This window comes from Rhinopithecus bieti, unplaced genomic scaffold (assembly GCF_001698545.2).
Source record: "Rhinopithecus bieti isolate Rb0 unplaced genomic scaffold, ASM169854v2 scaffold_38691, whole genome shotgun sequence".
NCBI classification, from domain to species: domain Eukaryota; kingdom Metazoa; phylum Chordata; class Mammalia; order Primates; family Cercopithecidae; genus Rhinopithecus; species Rhinopithecus bieti.
The window spans coordinates 241,287-266,393 of record NW_016816690.1 but is presented as its reverse complement, the minus strand read 5'-3'; the positions used below and the strand labels follow the sequence as shown (position 1 = coordinate 266,393).

Sequence of the window (25,107 nt, the reverse complement as noted above, 5' to 3'; positions counted from 1 at the left end):
AAAAAAAAAAAAAAAAAAAAAAGAAAAGAAAGTAGCAAAATTAATCAAAATTAATCAATGTTTAAGCATCTGTAAAATGCAGTCTGGCATCAACTGTAACTCAACTGTTAAATAATGATGTTTAAACCTCAAGAACCAAATGAGTAACTTATTTATAACAAAATTCAAAATCTATACAAGTTATAAAAATTCTTTCAAAAGTTTTACAGCAGAAAGCACAGATAATGTGCTTTGTTTTTAATATCTTTAATATGATATGGAATGAAGCTCTCAAAAGTAAAAGTGAAGCCAGGCAGGGTGGCATACCTGTAGCCCCAGCCACTTGGGAGGCTGAGGCAGGAGGATTGCTTAAGCCCAGGAGTTCAGGGTTATAGCACCCTATGATTGCACCTATGAATAGCCACTGCTGTCTACCTTGGGCAACATAGTGAGACACTATTTTTTTTTTTTTTTAGACAGAATCTCACTCTGCCACCCAGGCTGGAGTGCAGTGGCTCACTGTAACCTCTGCCTCCTGGGTTCGAGAGATTCTCCTGCCTCAGTCTCCCGAGTAGCTGGTACTACAGGTGTACAACACCATGTCCAGCTAATTTTTGTATTTTAGGTAGGTGGAGACAGAGTTTCACCATGTTGGCCAGTCTGGCCTCGAACTCCTGACCTCAAGTGATCTGCCTGCTTTGGCCTCCCAAAATGCTGGGATTATAGGTGTGAGCCACCATGCCTGGCCAACCCTATTTTTTAATTTAAAAAAAAATTTTTTTAGAGATGGAGCCTGGGTGTGTTGCCCAGTCTGGTCTTGAACTTCTGACCTCAAGCAGTTCTCCTACCTGGGCCTTCCAAAGTGTTGCAATTACAGGCGTCAGCCACTGCACCTGGCAGGACCCCGTTTCTTAAAAAAATAATAAAGTAAAAGTGCTTAAGGTCAACAAAGGTTTTTAAGTGACCTTGTCCAAGCCCCTGGATTCTGATGCCACCCAACGAGGGGAAGGAGCTTCAGTCATGGCTTAAATAACATTTTAGGCATTTAAAGGAAATTGAGCATGTGCTATTTCTTGTACAATTGAGTTTATGGATTGAGGTGCAGTCAACAAATATTTACTGGGTGACTAATGTGTGTTATGCACTGTGTTCAGCTCTGCAAAAAATAGGACAGGTGTGGAAGGCCCCTCTGCCTTCATGGAGCTCATCTTCTAGTGGGGGAGACAGACATTAAACAAACAGATACTACAGATTAAGTATTAGAAAGGAAACAGGGTCATGAAATAGCAAGTGAAGGGTAAAAGCCAGGGAAGAGGGGAAGAAGTGACTTTAGGTAAATTTAATTTCAAAGCCCAATCCCTATATACCTTAAGATTATGAAATAGGGTTTATCTCCCCTGTCCCCATAACTGTATAACACATTAACCAATTATTATTATTATTATTATTATTATTATTATTATTGGAGACAGGGTCTCACTCTGTCACCCAGGCTGGAGTGCAGTGGCATGATCATGGCTCACTGTAGCCTCGACCTCTAGGGCTTAAGAGATCCTCCTACCTTAGCCTCCTGAGTAGTTGAGACTACCAGTGCGTGCCACTACACCCAGCTAATTTTTCTATTTGTTGTAGAGACAGCGTCCCAGCAAGTTGCCCAGGTTGTTTTGGAACTCCTGGCCTCAAGCAACCCTTCCGCTTGGCCTCCCGTAGTCCTGGGATTACAGGCATGAACCACCCCACGCAGCCTGTAATTACTTTTTTTATATAATTTTCCTGCTCTTAATAATTTTGGGGAATAAATGGATTAAATTTTTGCCCTCTCTTGGCTGTTTCTAAAAATTATTCTCATGAAGGTATGGGTCACATCACCCCTATGGAGAAACTTTGCACAGTGAGCCTTTTTCTAGTAAGCCCTGGTTCTGTACTAGCCAGCTCTGGGACACACCAAAGGGCCCTCAGCTTACTGGGGAGCCCCTCGCCTTACTGGGGAGCCCCTCTATTTGCGAGATGTCAAAACAAAGGGGAAGTAAAGGTAGGACAATTAGAAAAAGAAATCAGAATTCATTCACCGGTTGGAATATTTTTACTAAGCCAGATAAAATGAAGCCACATGTGACAGCTCTTACTCTGTCTTTTATTTACTTATTTTTTGAGACGGAGTTTTGCTCTTGTTGCCCAGGCTAGAGTGTAGTGGTGCGATATTGGCTCACTGCAACCTCTGCCTTCTGGTTTCAAGCAATTCTCCTGCCTCAGCCTCCCCAGTAGCTGGGATTATAGGTGCCCGGCCATCACGCCTGGCTAATTTTTTTTTTTTTTTTTTTTGTATTTTTAGTAGAGACAGGGTTTCACCATGTTGGTCCGGCTGGTCTCAAACTGCTGACCTCGTGACCCACCCGCCTCAGCCTCCCAAGGTGCTGGGATTACAGGCATGAGCCACAGTGCCCGGCCGACAGTTCTTATTCTATAAACAAACTGAAGTAAACAACCTTACCCATTGGCTTGCTTAGGATTTCAAATTTCTGTTGAAAGTGACTTTGGTCTGGGCATGGTGGCTCATGCCTGTAACCCCAGCACTTTGGGAAGCTGAGGTGGCAGATTGCTTGAGCCTAGGAATTCAAGACCAGCCTGATCCACATGGCAAGACCTCATCTCTACAAAAACAATTTTTTAAATTAGCTGGTTGTGGTGGCATGCACCTGTCCCAGCTATTCAGGAGGCTGAGGTGGGAAGATCGCTTGAGCCTGGGGGGATGAGGTTGCAGTGTACTATGATTACACCAATGCACTCCAGCCTAGGTGGCAGAGCGATACCCTGTCTCAAAAAAAAATAAAAGGAAAAGAAAGGAAAAAGAGACTCTGGCGAGGGTAATTGCATAACTGCGCCTCTCCCCTTGTCCTGTTTTATGGTCTCATTTGTAACCAGACCTGATATTTCCCTCCCATATTCATCATGGTTAAATAATCTCAACACATGGGCTAAATCTTGTGCTCAAGAAAAGATCTGTGATGTCATTTGTAGCTTTGCATGGCCTCATTTAGGTACTTCCTCACTGAGCCGTGAAGCCAGGAGAAGCCTCATGAAAATCTTGGCATTTAGCCTGAGCCCCAGCAGCAGAGCATTTATGCCACCAGCCGTGGGAAGTAGCTAAGCAAGAAGAAATAAGAAAAACAAGTTAGTTTGGAAGAGCCCCACCCAAAACAAGTTTCTGCCCACCTGAAAGCCAATTTGCTAAGCTAGCATCCTGATTGCCACATAAGCTGTATTTTTTTTAAAATGTGACACAGAACAATTATGATTTCTTCTTAACCAGGAGGGATATAATTCCCTGGCCTCCAAGTGTGGTGTTCATAGTCACTTAGGATGGCAGGGCATGAGGCCCACCCTTCCATGCTTTTGTGGTCTTGGGGGAGGTAAATAGCCATAAAGCTTTTTCACTGCTTCTGTCTCATGGGTACTCAGGATGAGTGGGTTAGGTTTTTAAAACAAGGAGCCCCTGAGCAATTGTTAGTGCTCTGCAGGATGAATTACTGGTCATTCCAGGAATCACAGTGACGGGCATTCAGCCTCCAGTAACTCTTCTTCCCCACCAGCCACTCTGTTCATATCCCATAACCTTCCCCTCAAGGGGAAGGAAATAAGACACGCTAAGGTTATATCACCACAACACTTCTGGCAGGGGTTCAGTTGGCTTCCTGGGGACTGGCAAGACTGGTAATGAGTGGGTACAGGGAGGCAAATGACAAAGCGAATAACAAGATATGGGAGTCTCAGCTTGTTGGGCTGCTTCTGGTGTGCTAGCGTGAGAGCAGACAACGTGTGAATGAGCATTTTCGGCATCTGCTACCCCAGGCATTTTGCCTTTCTCTTTTTGTATAAGCAAGAAATATGAGGAGGGAAAACCCCACAGATGGTCATTTGCTCTGTCATTGTAGAGGGGATAACCCTGGGTAGATGAAGCATGAATCCAAGAGAAAGGGTTTTTTTCCCCCTTATTTTTTCCTACTCTCTCTGCTGATTAGCCTACAGGTTAGAATTTGAGTTAGGAGTGATTGTAGAGATCCATTTTCTTATCTAGTCATAATTTCTCTTCTCTGTGTGTTTTTTACTTCTCTTCTGTTAGTTATGAAGCTATGAACTCAAAAGTCCAGTTGCTACATACCTCGTTGCCCAGAAGAATTCATGGAAATACTCCTCCCTAAAAGCCAAGCAGAATTGTTTCCTATATTTTGTTCTAAGAAAGGATCTTTGCTCAAAAAACAGTGTCCTGTATGGAATGGGCATGATTTCCCTAAAAGGATGGACCAGGATTCTTAGTGGAAAAATCCTTGGATGGGGATGATTCTCCAAAGAAAATCCTAGCCACTAATCATAATTGTTATTATCATTTATTGTCACCAAAAATATTTACTGAGCATCTGGCGTGAGTTTTGCACTGTGCTGAGTATTACTTAAAAAGAGAGTTACCTTTAACAATCAGGTGAAAGTCCAAGCTCTCCGTTTGCAGAGATGACTTTGCAGTACAACTGTAGGTTCCGTTGTCAGATTTCTCAACTTTGGTGATTGACAGCTGAAAAGACTCACTTGTCTGTTGGATTTGGTGATGGCTTTTCTCTAAATCCAGGAGACTACTGTTTTTGTACCACATCATTTGAGCCTGGGGGTTGGCTTTCACACTGCAAACCAACTTCACGTTACTGCCTTCCTCAACTGTTTGGAAGTCGTTTCCACTTAGGAGAGGAGGAACTGCAAGACTCAAGCATTTAGATTTAATTAGCTGATAAGCAGTAGTTCACTGTCAGAGTTCAAAGTCTTCCTTCAGTCTATCTCATGTGGTCATTTATTCATTTGACAAAAATTTATTAAATACGTACTGTGTGCCAAGCACTGGGGTAACAAGGGCAAATAACACTTCCAGTTCCAAACCTCATAGAACTTTTAATGTGATGAAGAAGATCAACCATGAAACAATATATGATTATGAGCATGATATATAGTAATGAATCTATGACAAGCAGACAATATGTAACACTACCCAAGAGTATAACCCTTGAGTCTTTGTTCTCTGAGACTTAATAAACCAACCTGTGCTAGTGTTGCACAAAACAGTACAAAATTAAGAAGGCATGCACTGCAATTAGACCTAATTCCATCTACACCATTTACTGTGACTTTGAGACAGTTAACTAACTGCTAAGGCCTCTGTTTCTCATGTAAAAAAATGGGATAATCATACATCTCCTGAGATGCTGTAAAGATTAAATAAAATAATCTCTGTAAAGAATTTGCCACAGTGCTAGCTGCTATTATTACGGTGGTGGTGGTTTTGAGGGTTACTCTCACCGTCTGTTTTTGCATTTTATCTAACCATTGCCTTGGTAACATATTTACCAATGCATCTCTGCGTTTTCTCAGTGGTGCTCTAGAAATAATGTCCTCCTCCCAGGTGTTCTAAGCATGAGAACTCTGGCATCTGTGGAAGGCAAGTGAGTCCTTCTCATCCCTCTGTGTGAGCAATTCCTTCTTCCCTCTACAATAAGGGGAGTTGTAGACCCATAGACAGTCAAACATATATATCACCTTGTATATTCTGGCAGAAGTGCAGAATAGTAATGAAATGGTTGGAGAGTGGGAACTAGGAAAAAGACAGAGACGGAGAAGGAGGAAAAAGGAGCTTGTATAATCTGCACACTGAATAATTAGACCCTGAGTAGGCTGTGCTATTAATAACTCTCTCAGAAGAATGACATTTTGTTGCTCTTTGGAATGAGCTTGAATTCTGTATCAAATCCAACAAGGATGTTATATGGTATTCAGATATGCAGGAAGCTGCTGGAATAGAGAACATAATTGCCAAATAGAACAATTCCATTTGTGGAGAGATTCTGTTAGTGATTTCTTTTTATTTAACTATTTGAAATTAATTTAAGCACATCAGTATATGTGAATATCCCCTCTGTAAAAATTAGTACATTTCAGATAAAGCTAAGATCCAAGCTGGTCACTTCCTGACCCCCAGAGATACCCGCTGCTATGAGTTTGGTGTAAATCCTTCCCTATCTTTCTTTTTCCTAAATAGTTTTCTATGCATATAGTGTACCCATAGGAAATATATCACATTATTTTAGGGGCATGGAAAGGATTTACATAAAATACTTCATTTCTCTCAATAACTTGCATGTTTTTGAGATATGTTCATATTGAACCATGGAGATCTAGCTTATTGCTGTTAGAATGCATTACTTTAATCATTTGTGTTTTGATGGGCATTAGGTTGTTTTCATTTTAAAATGTTAAGCAATGATACAATAAACATCCTTGTACATATCTCTTTATGCCTATGTGCATGTATTTCTCCAAGGTTAACACCTAGAAGGAGAAATGCTGTGTCATAGGATACGCACACTTTTAATTTTGATAGATATTATGAAAGAGGCGTTCTTAATTTAAACTTTCAGCAACGACGTATGAGAGAAACTGTTTCTCCATATTCTCCCCCAAACAGTGTATTATCAAGCTTCCATTTAGTTCTTGAGCTGCTATTTATAACAATAATGGTCCTGCCTTTGAAGGGTACATAATATCCTTGTCATGTTTTATGAGCTCATTTTGATTTATTGGTTGACGACTTTGTGTCAGTACTGTCATTATGGATTACTGAGCAATTAACTATACACACACACACTTAGCAACAATGATATTTAGGAGATTGTTATAAAGAGAGTTTAAAAAGTGGATTGAGGCTGGAAAACTGAAAACAATTTCTTTAAGTCATCAAATCACATTGTTGGCATTTCTGCCGTGTCTCCCTTAGGAGGGTTCCATCAGCCCAGGCAACACAGCAAAACCCCGTCTCTACAAAAAATACAAAAATCAGCTCAGTGTGTTGGTGCGTGCCTGTAGTCCCAGCTACTTGGGAGGCTGAGGCAGGAGGATCACTTGAGCCTCGGAGGCAGAGGTTACAGTGAGTTGAGATTGTGCTACTGCACTCTAGTGTAGGTGACTGAGTGAGACGCTGTCTCCAAAAAAACAAACAAACAAACAAACAAACAAAAAAAAACAAGGAGGTTTCATGGAATAAACACTTAAGCACTAGGTTAGAATTAGAAGCTTGGGAATTAGTGTTTTGTTCTCAGCCACAGCTATGATTTGAGCCCCTAGTCCGGGCCTTAGTTTCCTTAGCTGTCTTTTTTTTTTTTTTGAGACAGGGTCTCACTCTGTTGCCTAGGTTGAAATGCAGTGGGGCAATCATAGCTCCCTGAAGCCTTAACCTTCTGGGCTCAGGCGATCCTTTAGCCTCAGCCTCCCGAGTAGCTGGGGCTACAGGTGTGTGCCACCATGCCCAGTTAATTAAAAACATACTTTTTTTTTTTTTGGTAGAAATTGGGTCTCACTATGTTATGTTTGTAGAGATAGGGTCTTTCTACCAAATCATACTGCATCATCATACCTCACCCATCGCCATACCATCCACACCATTCTCATGCAGAACCAGCTTTTCACCCAATGACCCATGTGATCACCTACATAATATCACTTGACAGTCCCCTAAGCCTGTACAGTTCCACCAACAGGTTACCAATACCTGGAACCCAGTCATTGAAGAGCTTCATCTTTTTTGACTTTAAGGTAATGTTTAAAGATTCCCTAATGAAAATCTTTTTTTTTTTTTTTGAGATGAGGTCTCACTGTGTTGCCCAGGCTGAAGTGTAGTGGTGGCATCTCAGCTCATTGCAACCTCCGCTTCTTTAGTTCAAGCAATTCTCCTGCCTCAGCCTCCTGAGTAGCTGAGATTACAGGTGCCCACCACCGCACCTGGCCAATTTTTGTATTTTTAGTAGAGGCCAGGTTTCGCCATGTTAATCAGGCTGGTCTTGAACTCCTGATCTTAAGTGATCCATTTGCCTCTGCCTCCCAAGTGTTGGGATTACAGGCACGAGCCACTGTGCCAGGCCATGAAAATCTGTCTAAGCAGAACACAAAAGCTAGGCACTACAAAGGAAAAGACTTGTAGCTTTAAATATATAAACATTTAAAATTTCAATATGGCAAAAAAGAACTATAAAAATTTTCAAAAACAAGTAGGAGAAATACTTACAATTCAAAATGACAAAGGACTAATTTCCTTAATCCACAAAACCCTCGTACAGATTAATGAGAAAAAGGCATAAAACCCAACAGAAAAAAATGAGTTAAGGATACAAGCAGGCATTTCACGGAAACAAACAAAACAGGCCAATATGTTTACATAAAGGTGAACACCCTCATTCTTAATTTAAAAATTGAAAATAGGCTGGGCGCAGTGGCTCACACCTGTAATCCCAGCAGTTTGAGAGGCTGAGGTAGGCAGATCACTTCAGGTTAGGAGCTCGAGAACAGCCTGGCCAACTTGGTGAACCCCCCCCCCCGTCTCTACTAAAATACAAAATTAAAATTAGCTGAGTGTGGTGGTGGGTGCCTGTAGCCCCAGCTACTCAGGATGCTGAGGCAGGAGAATCGCTTGAACCTGGGAAGGCAGAGGTTGCAATGAGCCAAGATCGCGCCACTGCACTGCACTCCATCCTGGGCAACAGAGCGAGACTCTGTCTTAAAGAAAAAAAAAAAGAAAGAAAAAAGGAAAAGAGAATTTCAAAGGAGGCTGGCAAATTCTCAGAGTTTGACGATACTCAGTGCTCATGAGGGTGAGGGGAAATAGGTACTCTCATGCTTTGTGGTGGGAGCATACATTGGGCAATTTGGCAATACCAAGACCTAGATTTCAACTACCACTTCATATATTGCAGACATTACAGACCCACCAGCCGTTTCTGTTCCCCTCACTCACAAATAACATTCAGTGCCACCGAAATGGAAACAGACGGATCCCTCCCCAGCCTGCAGGTAAAGCTGATTCCGTTGTCATTTTCACTGATGGAAGAGACACAGACAGAGCTGGAATTGATTTTGTTTCCAGATTTCAAATCCACTCTCCCCTCCTCTCGGTACCAGAGCAGTTCTTCCTCTCTGGTGTGATTTTGAACAGCACATATCAGAGACACTTGGGAGCCAGGTGTAGTATCCAGGATATAGTTCTCAGTTTTACCATTCACAGTTAAAACAGAACCTGGGAATACAGGGAGAAACTATTTAGATATACAGAGTGAACAACCTAAATGCTCATGAACAGATGATTGGTTAAATAAGTTATGTTACATCAGTAGAACAAAATAAACTTTGAACAATTAAAAATAGTCATATTGATCTATATGATTTTATAATGAAAAATATTCATAATGTATTGTTAACTGAAAACAAAAGATTAAAATGTGGTCATCAAATTTTGGTGCACGTTGGAATCACCAGGGGATCTTTCAAAAAGTACTGATGTAGCCGGGTGCGGTGGCTCACGCCTATAATCCCAGCACTTTGGGAGGTAGAGGCGGGAGGATCGTTTGAGCTCAGGAGTTCAAGACCAGCCTGGGAAATATAGTCAGACCCCTTCTCCACAAAAAATAATAATAATTAAAAAAAACATTAGCCAGGCGTAGTGGTGTGCATCTGTAGTTCTAGCTACTTGGGAGGATAAGGTGGGAGAATCGCTTAAGCCCAGGAGGTGGAGGTTGCAGTGAGCCAAGATTGCACCACTGCACTCCAGTCTGGGTGACCGAGCAAGACCCTGCCTCCAAAAAAAAGTACTGATGCCTGGTTCTCATCCCCAGACATCTGATTAGTTGACGTGAGTGCAATCTGGGCATTGTGTTGTTTAAAGCACCTCACCCCCAGCCCCCAGGTGATTGTAATATGCAGTGAAGTTTGAGAAGCACCAGGTTAGATACCAATACATACAGAAAGATCATATGTGTGTGTGTGTGTATACATACACACATACACACATTTTCATGGAAAAAAGACTTAGGAAAATCCCATATATATTGAATANAATATGCAGTGAAGTTTGAGAAGCACCAGGTTAGATACCAATACATACAGAAAGATCATATATGTGTGTGTGTGTATACATACACACATACACACATTTTCATGGAAAAAAGACTTAGGAAAAATCCCATATATATTGAATACACACACACACACACACATTTACTTGAAGGGATTGAAAGTAGGAAAACAAGGGAATGAAATGGAAAAATATTTAAGGTATAAACAGTAGGCAAAAAATGCAGAATATAAGTTAAAGCTCTAATAATTACTACCAATGTATCAAAATTGCACATGCATATGAGTAAGAACTGATTTGGAAACACTTTTATGATTAAATGATAGGATTATGGACAAATTGGGTCTTGCATCTATAATGTTTTAATATTGTTTTGGCAGTGAAGAAAAACAAAAAGATGTTTAAGTAGCTGGGGTTTGTGTGGTAGACAAGTCTTTGTGGGTTGGGTGATCAGGATACATAGTAGGTTTTTTTTTTTCTTTCAGCTCTGACTTTTAGAAAGCTATTCATTGCATAGTATGAATTTTGGTTTTTATTTTCCTGGTTTAGAAGCAAGTAACAAAAGCTGAAAAAGAATTTTATCTGTCAGAAACCTGTAGCCCAGATAACATTTGTTGATATGTTCTGTAAACACATTAACCTTCTTTTTAAAAAACTTAAGCTGGCCAGGCACGGTGGCTCATGCCTGTAATCCCAGCACTTTGGGAGGCCAAGACAGGCGGATCACCTGAGGTCAAAAGTTTGAGACCATCCTGGCCAACATAGTGAAACACTGTCTCTACTAAAAATAGCAAAAAAATTAGCCAGGCCTGGTGGCGGGCTCCTGTAATCCCAGCTACTCAGGAAGCTGAGGCAGGAGAATCACTTGCACCAGGGAGGTGAAGGTTGCAGTAAGCTGAAATCAGGTCACTGCACTCCAGCCTGGGCGACAAGAGTGAGACTCTTTCTCAAAAAACAAAAAACTTAAGCTACTTGTAAGGATAATGGTATTGTCTAGTATTTTTTTAAAAATATGGAATATTGAGTGGTTGTCATCCCTGGATGAAAGTATTTAGGGGATTTGTACTTTTTTTTTTTTTAATAGATTGCCTAATTTATTTTACTATGACTATGCATTACTTTTAAAATCAGAAAACAGTGGTAGGGGAGCAAATGCTGGAAAGATTTTCATGTGAAATGGTATGTTCAGATAAACAGAAGATTATTTGGGGTAACATTACTAGTAAAATGCATTAAATTGTAGGAGGATTCTGGTGGTGGCTCTGGAGAGAATAGAATACTTCACCTTGTCTTGTAATAATAAAACCCTAAAAACAATACTTTTCCTTCTTTTTTTCTGAGACAGAGTCTCACCCTGTTGCCTAGGCTGGAGTGTAGTGGTGCCATCTCAGCTCACTGCAAACTCTGCCTCATGAAATGGATTCACACCATTCTCCTGCCTCAGCCTCCCGAGTAGCTGGGACTACAGGCGCCTGCCACCACGACCGGCTAATTTTTTGTATTTTCAGTAGACATGGGGTTTCGCTGTGTTAGCCAGGATGGTCTCAATCTCCTAACCTCATGATCTGCCCGCCTTAGCCTCCCAAAGTGCTGGGATTACAGGCATGAGCCACCCTCCCGGCCTCCATTTGATTTTTTATTGTTAGCTAACTCCTATACTGTGAGCCATGCTAACTGTGTAGTCATTTCAATTTGGAATTTAAGGATATATCCAATGCCCATTGATCATTTTTCTTAATTGGAAATTTTCTTTATCTAAAAGAGGTCAAAAGAACTTTAACTTACTTGTCATCTCACGTGGCAGATATAAAATTACTAAGAGAAGAAATCTTCCCATTTGCATTATGACACTGCTGTTCCATGCCATCTTTAATGAGTTAAAGTAGGATCTACTAAGGGAAAAATAGTGCATTTGGTTTTGTACTTTGGTTTGTGAACCTTCCTTCTGTCTATTACGCATTTAAAGTGAAGTCCCAGATGAATCATCCCAGCGGTAACGGTACTACTTCTAGCTTTTAATTAAACAACCCTGCCTGACTAAGTTCAAAGTACATTTAGTAGTAAGAATTTTTTTTTTAAAGCAACATAAAGAAAACCACAAGGAAATAGGCTGTGACAGATACAGCAGCGTTAGGGTGTCCTGGGGAAGATAAAACCAAGAGTCTTCCCTAGAGAAACTGATAGAATTTCATTTTAACAGAATGAAACTTGTGTCATTCTCAGACAGTCCCTACTGAACAAAGTAATTCTTGTTCTGAAAGTTTCTCTTGGGTCATTTTTGTAAAGATGTTCTCTGATAATAGAGAGTTTTTGAGATTACTCCAAATCCCATAGATTGAAATGGTGTGTACTTAGAAAAGACTCAACTGAAACATGGCCTCTAATTTAAACCATGTTAATCTTGCCTGTCTTCCACTATTCTCTCTCTCTTCCCCTTGACCCATATGTACTAAAAATAATAAATAACAAAGGTGTCCTTTCTCCCTTCTTGCTTTTGCTCCACCTCTCCCTCTCCCTAAGATATTCTCCACTTCCATCTGAGAAAAAAAACATATATTCATTACTTCCTTTCAAGGGTACTACTATAAATATAGTGGAACCACATATGGAAAACTTTCTGTGCAACAGGGACTGTGCTAAACCCTTTACATACATCGTTTCTGTCACAATTAAGCCTCCCAACAACGCTCCTGAGGTCGTTTCTATAGATTTAAAGAGATTATGTAATTTGCCTGGATCCCACAGACAGTAAATGTCAAGGTCAGGATTTGAACCCAGGACTCCCAAGACCATGCTCTTAACCACCCTACTACTACCCTACTCTTAACCACCCTACCACCCAATCTACTGCCTAGATTAATATTCTTTTCCTTTAAGAAGCTGCTGTTAGGCTCGGTGCAGTGGCTCATGCCTGTAATCCCAGCACTTTGGGAGCCGAGGCGGGTGGATTACCTGAGGTCAGGAGTTTGAGACTAGCCTGACCAACATAGTGAAACCCCATCTCTACTAAAAATACACACACACAAAAAAAAATTTAGCCAGGCATGGTGGTGGGCACCTGTAATCCCAGCTACTTGGGAGGCTGAGGCAGGAGAATCGCTTGAACCTGGGAGGTGGAGGTTGCGGTGAGCCGAGACTGTGCCACTGCACTCCAGCCTGGGTGACAGAGCAAGACTCGGTCTCAATAAATAAATAAATAAATAAATAAATACTGCTGTTATTCTTTTCCAGTCCCTGACCACTTGGAGTTCTCTCCCCTTAACACCAGTATTAACCTACAAGAGCTGAAATATACCTATACCTACTCTGCTCCTCCCCATCCCAGGCGTGTCCCAACAGGAGAAAATTTCATTCACGCTAGGCTCACCCTTTCTGGCAGACAAGCCTGCATCAATCTTTTCATAAGATGCAATTACTACTAATATTGATTATTTTGTAATTTTAAATATTTGCCAAAAAGATTTCTATCACAGTGTTGTAACAGTTATGATTGCAGAATGTGGTCAATAGTAGAATTTTCTCAAGCACTCTCCACTACAAGCACTCAATAAAAACTGGGAGTGCAGGCTTCTTGCCAGACCTCACCCCGCCCTATTAAGGGGGCAAATCTATGTCTTCTCTTTCCTTCCACTCCACCAACACAGCGACTTTTCAAAATGTATTTCCCTCACTTGGCTTGATTTTAATCTGTATGACTCTCTACTTTCTATATAAGACAGTCTTACCACTTACCTCTTGAACTCTGAGAAGCTGACTTCCTTGGCCAACTGTTCTCTGCCTGAAAACCCTAAATGCTTTCCCTGTTACAATCCTTTATAATACTTGAATTTGAACACTTTATGACAGTAGGATCAAATAAATAAGATAACTTGGGTTCAAAGTCTGTTTCTCTTTCTGGAGTCTTAGAGAAGATAGTCATTGGGAAAGACATCTTCTTAAGATCTAAGTTTCTATGTGTACCTAGGTTACTAGGTGGGGCCAGATGTTAATAACAGGGATTTGTTGTTCCAAGAAAGCCTGAACTTGTGCAAAACTCTGTAGCGCAGGCCGGGTGCGGTGGCTCAAGCCTGTAATCCCAGCACTTTGGGAGGCCGAGACGGGCGGATCACAAGGTCAGGAGATCAAGACCATCCTGGCTAACACGGTGAAACCCTGTCTCTACTAAAACTACAAAAAACTAGCCGGGCGAGGTGGCAGGCGCCTGTAGTCCCAGCTACTCGGGAGGCTGAGGCAGGAGAATGGCGTGAGCCCGGGAAGCGGAGCTTGCAGTGAGCTGAGATCCGGCCACTGCACTCCAGCCTGGGCGACAGAGCGAGACTCCGTCTCAAAAAAAAAAAAAAAACTCTGTAGCGCATCTCACTGAATATTGTCATATTTAAGTAAGATAGCTGCGTTTTGATCATCTACTAGCCTGGGGATTGTGATGGTACAAGTCCAAGAAGGGGTTTGACTTTTACAGATGTCAAAACATTGGAAGATTCTACACAACTTAAATAATGCTGGAAAAGTCTTAGTTACCACTGGTAACCCAAGCCCAGTCCATAAGCTGTACCGAGCCAGGCATGGCAGGGAGCCGTTTTTTTTTTTGTTTGTTTGTTTGTTCGTTTTTTGAGACAGGGTTTCACTCTGTCACCCAGGCTACAGTGCAATGGCAAGATCGTGGCTGACTGCAACCTCTGCCTCCCAGCCTTCCAAGGAGCTAGGACTACTGGTGTGAGTCACCATGCCCAGCTAAACTTTGTTTATATATATATTTTTGGTAGAGACGAAATTTCGCCATGTTTCCTAGGCTGATCTCGAACTCCTGGCCTTAAGCAGTCTGCCCACCTTTGCCTAGGGAACAGTTTTATCCTCTTGAGGCTCTCACCCGATTGGGGGATCCTTGCATTACACTATGTTTATGGTATTATTAACAATGCAAATTTTATCTGCCAAATACTATTGTTCCCATTTACACAAAAATATAACAGAAGAATATTTATAGTTATCCACACATTTTAACACACTGTTGAAGCACACCAGCAATCTGCCTCTTACTAGCTATGTGATTTTGAAAAGTTATTTAACCTCCATGAGCCTCAGGGTCTTCAACAATACAATAGAAATAGTAATAGTACCCTCCCTACAGAGTCACTATGAGGATTAAATGAAATGAAGCATGTGAAGCTGCCACACAGTAAGCTCTTAGTAAACAGTAGCTCTTATTACTATTATTATTAATATAGACTTGGCAGGGCATCCTAAATCAACACAACCTCACTATAGCATTGTTCAAGCAAAAATCAGAGCTAAGAGCAGCTCCTGTTGGCTGGGTTGCAAGCACCACCTAAGCAGGTTTTGAGTTTGCCTCTCTAGGGATCCAAGATTGTCATTTTAAAATGAATTTAGCAATGGATTATGTCTTGGTTCTCGGTCCCTCCAAAATAGACCCTGAGACAGAGCTTTTGAGAGCAAGTAGTTTATTTAAAGGTGATCTCGACCAGGCACAGTGGCTCACTCCTGTAATCCCAGCACTTTGGGAGGCCGAGGCGGGTGCTTCATTTGATGCCAGGAGTTCGAGACCAGCCTGGCCCATATGATGAAACCCCATCTCTACTAAAAATAGAAAAATTAGCTGAGCATGGTGGCGGGCGCCTGTAATCCCAGCTACTCGGGAGGCTGAGGCGGAAGAATCCCTTGAGCCTGGGAGACGGAGGTTGTGGTGAGCTGCGACCTGGCCACTGAACTCCAATCTGGGTGAGAGAGTGAGACTCTTTCTCAAAAAAAAAAAAAAAAAAAAAGTGATCTCAGGAAGCATAGCAAGGAAGTAAGATAGGGAAGGGAGGAAACTAGTAAAGCATGTGTTAAAGGTTACTACTATGAGCAACTGTCCTCCTGGAGCCTTGGACAATGTTGTATTCGGTGGAGCACACCTCAGAATCAACTCCTGATAGGGAAGGAAGTGTTAGTATTTATCACCAGCTTCTCTCCATCTCCGGCGACTGAGGGGCACTCTCAAGGTGTTGACTCTCCGGCACTTTCAGCCTGCCCTGTGAGGACAGAGAGTACTCTCTCAAGCTGGCCAAGATGTCCAGGCAAAGATGCTCAGGAAGTCACTGGCTATACGGGAACTCTTTGCAAGTAACTTCTAGGTAGGCCAAGGCGATGTGGGTAGAGCACCACCAGCAACTTCTACAATTGGATATTAGGTGGTATTGGGAAATAATGATTAATTATTATTAGTTGTGATAATGGTATTGCAGTTATGTAGAGAATGTTCTAATTCTCAGGGGATGCCTGCTGAAATATTTATGGGTCAAGTGTCATGATAATTGCAACTACCTTTCAAATGATTCAGCAAGAAAAGTAAACACATAAACACACAAAGCGAATATAGCAAATGTTAACATTTATTCAATCTAAATAGGGGTCTATAGATCTTCATTGCATTATTGTTTCAACTTTTCTGTATGACATTTTTGTCACCAGAATGTTGGGGAAATATATTCAGCAGATATTTATTGAGTATCTACCACGTGCTAAGTATTCTAAGCACTGGGGATGTGAGTTGCAGCCAAGCCAATATGGTGGCTGTGTCATGAATTAGGGAAAAGATGGCTTCTCTAGTCACTCTACTGCCATCTATGGAAAATTGTTATAATAACTCTACAAAGCTATGATGTCTATAAGACGAATGGTGCTTCCAGGTCTCCATAACATTAAGTGGTGATACATAGATGAAAAACAAGCTCTGGGCTTTTGAAGTCTTACATTGTAGAGTAGAACGTTAATGATGATCAGGAGCCATGCAGAGTGGCCTCAGGTGCTGAGCAGGGATTTCAGATAAGAAAAATGGTATAATGGCGCCCCCGCTGGAGAGTCAAAGATATCTTATGACTTGTGCAAGCTCATATAAATCCCTGGAACAGTCCTCTTTCCTAGAACTGGCAGAAGGGAGAAAGCATTTTTCTGTAAGTAGTTAAGCCCAGTAGTTAACCATTAAGCCTAAGTAGTTTGACTGTTTGCCGTATTTACAGAGTCCAATACTCCACAGCTTCCACAGTGACTTAGACCAAGAGGGAGAGAGGAAAAACAGCCTCCAGTCTGAACATTCTTGGGAATAAAGACCAATCTGGCAGGGTGTGGTGGCTCATGCCTCTAATCTCAACACTTTGAAAGCCGAGGCGGGTGGATTGCTTGAGCCCAGGAGTTCGAGATCAGCCTGGGCAACATGGTGAAACTTCAACTCTACAAAAAATAAAAAATAAAAAAATTACAAAACTTAGCCAGGCATAGTGGCATGTAGTCCCAGCTACTTGGGAGGCTGAGATGGGAAGATGGATTGAGCCCGGGAGGTTAAGGCTGCAGTGAGCGTGATCACACCACTGCACTATGGCCTGAGTGAAAGAGCGAGATCCTATTTCAAAACAATAAAAAAAAAAAGACAATCTGCTTCCCACCCCCAAGGCCCAGGTACTTCTAGAAGGGTAACAGACAAGGGAGTCCATGACTCTCTGATTAAGGCAAGTATTAGAATCACCTGGGGGAGGCTCCAGTACCTTTCCTTCCTCAGTCCTGATGAGACTTAGAAATTTCATCTTTAACAAGCCTTCCAAGGGACTCTGCACAGCGGTTTGTGAATCTCCTTTTGAGAACCATGGAGTCAAATTCAAGGTACAAGTTGAGTGCTCTGCCCTGGAAGGGGATGCGTGCACAGGGCTGCCTTATGGGAGGCTGGCTGGATGGGTTCACAGGCCTCACAGTACTTTCTGTTGTATGGGAATGAAGAACAGGAGAGAGAAACAACCAACCAGAATGTGGGAAAGGCCTGCAGGGTAGGGCAGCGGTCACTGAGCACTGCCATCCCACAGCCTTTGAGCTGTGACCAAACTTAGTCACAGAGACAGCAACTCAGGAAATGGCTAGAGGACCCGGGGGCCAGCAGGGTCATCTGGCCAGGTCACTGGGAATGCCACTGATGGTTTTAAAGTGACAGAAAAACTAGAAATCTGACAGGCATAACCTAGCAATGATTTATCTCTCTTTTTTTTTTTTGAGACAGAGTTTCGCTCTGTTGCCCAGGCTGGAGTGCAGTGGTATGATCTCGGCTCACTGCAACCTCTGCCTCCCGGGTTCAAACCATTCTCTGCCTCAGCCTCCCAAGTAGGTGTGATTACAGGTGCCCGCCACCATGCCTGGCTAATTTTTATATTTTTAGTAGAGACGGGGTTTCACCATGTTGTCCAGGCTGGTCTTGAACTCCTGACCTTGTGATCCACACCCCCCCCCAGCCTCCCAAAGTGCTGGGATTACAGGCATAAGCCACTGCACCCAGCCAATAGAGTGGTTCTTTAGCAACACAGGGACCCAATGTGTTGCCTTTTCCATCCAGAATCCAACACAGCATTCTCTAGACTGCTTAAAATTGGACGTAGCTTTTTTTTTTTTTTTTTTTTTTTTTTTTTTTTTTTTTTTTTTTGAGATGGGATCTTGCTCTGTCACGCAGGCTGGAGTGCAATTGTGCGATCTCAGCCCACTGCAAACTCTGCCTCCCGGGTTCAAGTGACTCTCCTTCCTCAGTGTCCCGATTACAGGTATGCACCACCATGCCCAGCTAATTTTTGTATTTTTGGTAGAGACAGGGTTTCTCCAGCCCAGGCTAGTCTTGAACTCCTGACCTCAAGTGATCCTCCCTCCTCAGCCTCCCAAAGTACTAGGATCACAAATGTGAGCCACCGCACCTGGCCTGGTCATAGCTTAAGTGACAATCAGTGATTCTCCAACCTCTCATTCCCCATTATTAGGATTCCTCCATCACCAGAAATCTTAAACCTTAAAGCAATACCTGAAGGGCTATCTGAATAGGGTTGCCAGATTTAGCAAATAAAAAAATACAGGGCACTCAGTTAAATTTGAATTTCAAGTAACTAACTAACAAATATCTTTTTAGTATGTCCTAGGTAACTACTATGTGCTAATTCATCACAAACCAATATTTTAAGACTTATATGTTAAAACATCGTGTTTCTCTGGAATTCAAATCTAACAAGGCATCCTGTCTTTTATCTAGCAGTTCTCCATCTGTCTTCTCCCTTTTTTGGTACATGAAGAAATGAAGTTCAGGGAAGTAAAGGGACTTGTCCAAAGTAACACAGCTATTTAGTGGCAGAGCAGGGATTGGAATTCTTTCAAGACTCTTGGCGGCCACATGGCATCTTTTTCCAAGTGTCTAACTTCAGAGTTTTAAAAGTTGGCTTCTTGAATTACTATAGATGAGCTTTAGAGTGTCAATGAAACCGCTGGAATTGTAGGCAAAACTGTGTGTGTGTGTGTGTGTGTGTGCGCGCGCATATGTGTATTTTTCTGGGGAGATGGTCTTTCGTCTTAGCCTGAGTGGACTAAGACATCATCCTATGCTCTACAACCTACCTATATCAAAAGCAAAAACTCCTCTGAACTGCCCTGTATTTTCCTTCCTTCTTTGCCCTCCATGAATTTTTCATTTGAAGGCAGGAGTCAGAGAAGTAACTTTTTATTTATTTATCTATCTATCTATTTATTTATTTATTGAGACAGAGTCCTGCTCTGTTACGCAGGCTGGAGTGCAGTGGTGCGATCTCAGCTCACCGCAACCTCTGCCTCCTGGGTTCAAGTGATTCTTCTGCCTCAGCCTCCCGAGTAGCTGGGATTACAGGTGCACGCCACCACACCCGGCTAATTTTTGTAGAGACGGGGTTTCGCCATGTTGGCCAGACTGGTCTTGAACTCCTGACTTCAGGTGATCCGCCCACCTCGGCCTCCCAAAGTGCTGGGATTACAGGTGTGAGTCACCACGCCCAGCCAGGAGAACCAACTTTAACCAGATACCTATTGTATGCTGAGCCCTTTACACATATTCTACCATTCAATCCTCACATCCACCTAGAAAGTGCCTATGACGAATCACCATTTTACAGGTGAGGAAACTAAGGCATAGCCAGCTCTCAGGGTTAAGATGGTAAAACTAATAAAAGAGTAACCCAAGTGAGAATGCTCCCAAAACCAGTGCCCTTTCCCCCAAAGCTTCCTGCCTCCAGACTGATAGCAAGCAGGAAACTATCTGTCGGTGTTTAATTCCTCCACTTCCTCCGCCTATTGGAACTGACCCAGAGTTGACAGCAGGAACACCTGTACGATAATAGGTAGAAGGTAGCAGAGATGTGACCTTTGCGACCTTTGCAATTGACCACTAGAGGTCCCTTTTCATACATAGTGATTTTGAAGTTAGACTGCTAGGGGTTAGAGAAGATATTTCCGGGGAGGAGGGCTCTGTCTGTTACAGACTTAACTGGTCTATTTCATACCAGGCAGTCCGGGAGTGGCCGGGAGTGGCCGTTGACACAGCAGGAGCAATACAGAATAAAATGGATCCCTCTGAAGAAGGCGGGTGATGTCCTCCAGGATCAGTCTTGAAGACAGGGTTTTCAAGTGGGAACACAGCAGGGTTCTAAAGCTTCCTCCTCATCCAAAAGGAAAAACACACAGGACATTCCACCACCCACCGTCATCAGGCAAATGTCCAATTTCCTTTGGAGTGTAGTCTGGCTCCAGGGGCATATTTACTGGAAGCTAATGAAGCTTCGTCTTCAGGGACCCTCATTTGCATAGGCCTGTTCTAAAGGCCCTGACCTTAGTCACTTTGTATTTTTAATTTTGTGGGTTTTTTCCTTAAAGGAACTCCCCCACCACCACCGCCGTCAAGTATAAAAACATCAGGCCGCATAGGGCTTGGATCTAGTCCTCTCTGGCTCTAGGTTACAGGATTTCAGAGAAGAGAAAAGAGAATGGGGAGAGTTTCAAAGGGAAGCCCCCCTCGAAACTAATAAGAGAGGATTTCCTGTGGGATGAGAAAGAGCTCCATACATGGGCCAAAGAACAAGGTAGTCATTTGATTTCCAAAGAACTGAAATTGTGGGGGCACCAGACGTGAAGGAGCCCCGTCTTCTTGCCTGCTGGGAGCTTTCCTGAGCCAGTAGGAGTTTGCCAAATCTTTAGAAGCAGGGTGGTTCACTGACAGCTCTGTAGCATCCTGTTCACTGCTTTCTGAATAAACAAATGGTCTTGCCAACAATTGTGTAGATTTTGAGGGGGGAAACCACATTGTCGTTCCAGAATTTTTTTTGTTTTGAGACAGAGTCTGCTCTGAAGTGCAGTGGTGCAATCTTGGCTCACTGCAGTCTCCACCTCCCGGGTTCAAGGGATTCTTGTGGCTCAGCCTCCTGTGTAGCTGGGATTATAGGCACATATCACCATGCCCAGCTAATTTTTGTATTTTCAGTAGATATGGGGTTTCACCATATTGCCCAGGCTGTTCTCGAACTCATGGCCTCAGGCGATCTGCCCGCCTTGGCCTGTGAAAGTGCTAGGATTACAGGTGTGAGCCACCACACCCAGCCTAGTTCCAGAATTTCTATGAGTTGTGATAACCTACGAACTTTACAAAGGAGTAAATAACCAAGGTGGAAATTGCAATTCTGTTTGGGAGATATGAATGGATTCTGGACTAAAAGCAAAAGCAATATCCACACCTTTAGAAGCAGAGGAGTGGAAGGAGCTAGGAAGTTTTCCGTTTCTGAAAGAGGGCAGTGCTGGAAACCTGCAACCAGCAATCTTCTGGAACTGGCTTGCATTGACTGGTGGGAGCTGACTCTGTGTCTCTTCCCAGCTCTACACTCAGTGACTTCAACTTGATAGCTTGAAAGCCACAGTGGGAGTATTTACACCATTGAAATTGGCAATTGCTAAAAATCAGGGCTCTCCCCACTACTGGTTGTTAACCCTTTACCAACACGTCATTGCCTGAACCTCACCACTAACATACACACACACACACAGAGAGCACAGAACCTGCAAGCACTTCTCCTGCGTATTTATGTGTATGCATAAACACAAAAAGAATCATGTATGCACACTTTCCCTTTGTAGCCAGCTTGGATCTCAGCAGCCCTCCCTGCTCTGTCATGCTGACAGCTTTAGTGTTTTCCTACTATTTACATCCTGATCTCAGACGGTGATCTCTCTCTTTCTTGAATTCATAATTGTTCTTTCCCTTACATCATGAGACCCTCAGTATTTCAGGGATTAAGTACCTAACTGTGAAACCTTCTGAGGCAATAATAGAGTCAGGCCAGTAGATTATCCTTTATATCCCCAAGTGAAAAGCAAAGACAATAATACAACAATTGCATGGTCTCCTCCAAATGGAAACCATGTTAAGATGTGGCCAGTGTTCTCTCAAGAAGTTCAAAGGCCTCCCTGAGTTCTCACCAACCTACACCTGTTCCTCTTGCAAATGGAGAAATTTGAGATGAGCATCTGAGCATCTTTGTGTCAGATGGACAGGAACAGGTCCCAAAAAGTTGTGTGACTTGCTGAGGCCAGAGCCAACAATGGATGTCACTTCTCAGCCTGAAAAACTTGAGCTGCAAAATATGACATGGGAAACATCAGGGAGGGACTGACATTTGTGTGTCTACTTCAGTCTTTAATTTTTTTTTTTTTTGAGATGGAGTCTCACTCTGTCACCTAGGCTGGAGTGCAATGGCACGATCTCAGCTCACTGCAACCTCCACCTCCCAGGTTCAAGCAATTCTGATACCTCAGCTTCCCGAGTAGCTGGGATTACAGGTGCACGCCACCACGCCTGGCTAATTTTTGTATTTTTGGCAGAGACGGGATTTCACCATGTTGGCCAGGCTGGTCTCTAACTCCTGACCTCAAGTGATCCTCCTGTCTTGGCCTCCCAAACTGCTTGGATTACACGAGTGAGTCACTGTGCCCAGCCTATGAATAGTCTTTGAGGGAGACATTATTATCCCCAATTTCCAGATGAAAGAACTAAAGCCCAGGGAATTTCCTTAATCTATTTAAGGACATACAACTAGTAGGTAGTAGAATAGCTTGTTAATAATTTAAATCAAATTTTAAAAAATCAAATAGAGGCCGGGCGCGGTGGCTCAACTGTCAATCCCGCACTTTGGGAGGCGGAGCGGGGCGGATCACAACGGCCAGGAGATCGAGGACCTCCTGGCTAACATGGTGAAAACCCCACTCTCCTACTAAAAAATACAAAAACTAGCCGGGCGACGGTGGCGGGCCTGTCGTCCAGGCTACTCGGGGCTGACGCAGGAGAATCGGCCGTGAACCCGGAGGCGGAGCTTGCCAGTGAGCTGAGAATCGGCCACTGCACTCCAGCCGGGCGGCAGCACACGAGCGAGACTCCATCTCAAAACAAAAAAAAAAAAAAAAAAAAAAAAAAAAAAACAAATCAATAGAATACGCAGGGCTTGTTGGGAAAAACAATCCCAATCCGCAATCCTTTGTCCTGTTTCTCTCTCCCTCTTCCTTCCCCTAAGTTTGCTCCCCAAGATAATTATTTTAAGACTTTTAACTAGTTCTTCTGTTAGTCACCTTAATAATGTTATATTTCACCAATCAGCTTATTACTAGAAGAAGGAGTGCAGCAACTTTGTTTTGTTTATTTTTTGGCTATAGCCTCAATGTCTAGAACAGTGCTTGGCACATGATAAATGTTTGTTTTTAAAAAAAACTCATCATTTCGTTTTTTCCTTTTTGGAGACAGAGTCTTGCTCTGTCACCCAGGCTGGAGTACAGTGGTGCAATCTTGGCTCACTGCAACCTCTGCCTTCCGGGTTAAGCATTTCTCATGCCTCAGCCTCCCAAGTACCTGGGATTACAGGTGCATGCCACCACACCCAACTACTTTTTTGTATTTTTAATAGAGATGCGGTTTCGCCATGTTGGCCAGGCTGGTCTCAAACTCCTGGCTCCAAGTGATCTGCCCACCTCAGCCTCCCAAAATACTGGGATTACAGGCATGAGCCACCATGCCTTGCCTGTATAACATCACTTCTTGATTTATTAATTGACCTCCTGCTATGAAAGATGAGGATCTAGTACCCTAACATTTTCCTTTTACCTCTCCAACTGCTGTCCATTAAGGTTTTATCGGTATTTTAAATGCCTCAGCTACACCTTTGTAACTATAAATAATGCTCATACACCTTTGTTTTCTGTTCCACAACTACAGATAATATCTTTGGACTTCAGTGTGGAAGTCTTGACTTCATTACAGGGATGTCTAACTTGAGGGTCCATGACCTTCCACTCCGTGCTGAGCCTCCCACATTGACCATTTCTTGCCTAGTGAGTGCCCTTCTGCCTAATATTGGGAAATATGGATTTTGAACTAGAAGCATTCTTGGGCCTGCATCTACTAAAGGAAATTAGACTGAGGTTAATGGAGCGAGTCCTAGCTAGTGTGTCAAATTAAAGTTAAAGTTAGTTCAGAAGCATTTGAAAAAACATCCACAGTACAGATTTTTTTGCTGACAATTTCTTGTTCTCTAAGGTGAATTCCTGCCCTTCCCAGAAGGCAGGGAATATATTTTACAATAGGAATACTTTGGGTCTAAGAAATTGGTGGATACCCTTGGTTCTCCACTGCTATAAAATACCGTGGAAATGCCCCATGGGTCCCCTGAGGCAAGTGATTTTCTTGGCATGCTATGAAAAGGAGAGTGGGAGCTGAGCACAGTCCTGGAGTAAGCCCGGGTATGGGTTTCACTAGATAAAGTCACTGACACTGCGCAGCAGAGGCAGTGAAAGAAAACAGTCATGGCCTTTGTTTTCCCAGGGCCTCTGGCTGGCATTGCACACACAACGCAAACACTGTCCACATTGGTGCTTTATACAGATTTTTTTTTAAGGCCACTCAAGTGAATCAATGGGAGTAGGGAAGGAACGAAGAAATCTGTAACTGGTCTTGATGGATTTGTTGTAAACACCACTGCACTTGCACCAGCCTATATAGATTTTTTTGTTTGTGTCCATTCCCTGCCTACTTTCAGAACTCATTTGTCTTTTATCTGCACTTCCTCATCCCTGGCCACTCCTACTCCTTGTTTTTAAAGCTATGTGCTGGATCTGTGGATCTCAGTCAGACAGGGATTTGATGTACAGGTCTTGTACCTGTCAGGCCTTTGGACTTAGGCAGCACCCAGGGCAGATGGCAGGAGAACTTAGATCAGGGCCCCACCACCTTTTGCTCGTCCTGTTACCTGAAGAGGAACCAGAGGACTAGCCCCTGCCCCACTCTAGGGCCATCCCTGTGGTTCAGTGGGAGCATACAGCTGTCTGCAAATTGCAACATACTC

The 25,107-nt window shown here is 42.9% G+C and overlaps 1 protein-coding gene across 2 annotated transcripts in view; it reads right to left on the bottom strand.

The window, feature by feature from the left end:
- TMIGD1 (transmembrane and immunoglobulin domain containing 1) overlaps positions 1 to 13,709 on the bottom strand; it is a 20,300-nt gene extending 6,591 nt beyond the window's left edge. The window contains exons 1-4 of one of the 2 annotated variants that reach the window (XM_017855066.1): positions 13,646 to 13,709; positions 11,699 to 11,805; positions 8,801 to 9,079; positions 4,444 to 4,722 (exon numbers count right to left, since the gene is read on the bottom strand). In XM_017855066.1, the coding sequence (XP_017710555.1) occupies positions 4,444 to 4,722; positions 8,801 to 9,079; positions 11,699 to 11,780 (640 nt within the window). In that variant the 5' untranslated portion in view covers positions 11,781 to 11,805; positions 13,646 to 13,709. The remainder of the gene's footprint in view (positions 1 to 4,443; positions 4,723 to 8,800; positions 9,080 to 11,698; positions 11,806 to 13,645) is intronic. The other variant, XM_017855067.1, reaches the window with a different exon arrangement.
- Positions 13,710 to 25,107: the final 11,398 nt, after the last annotated feature.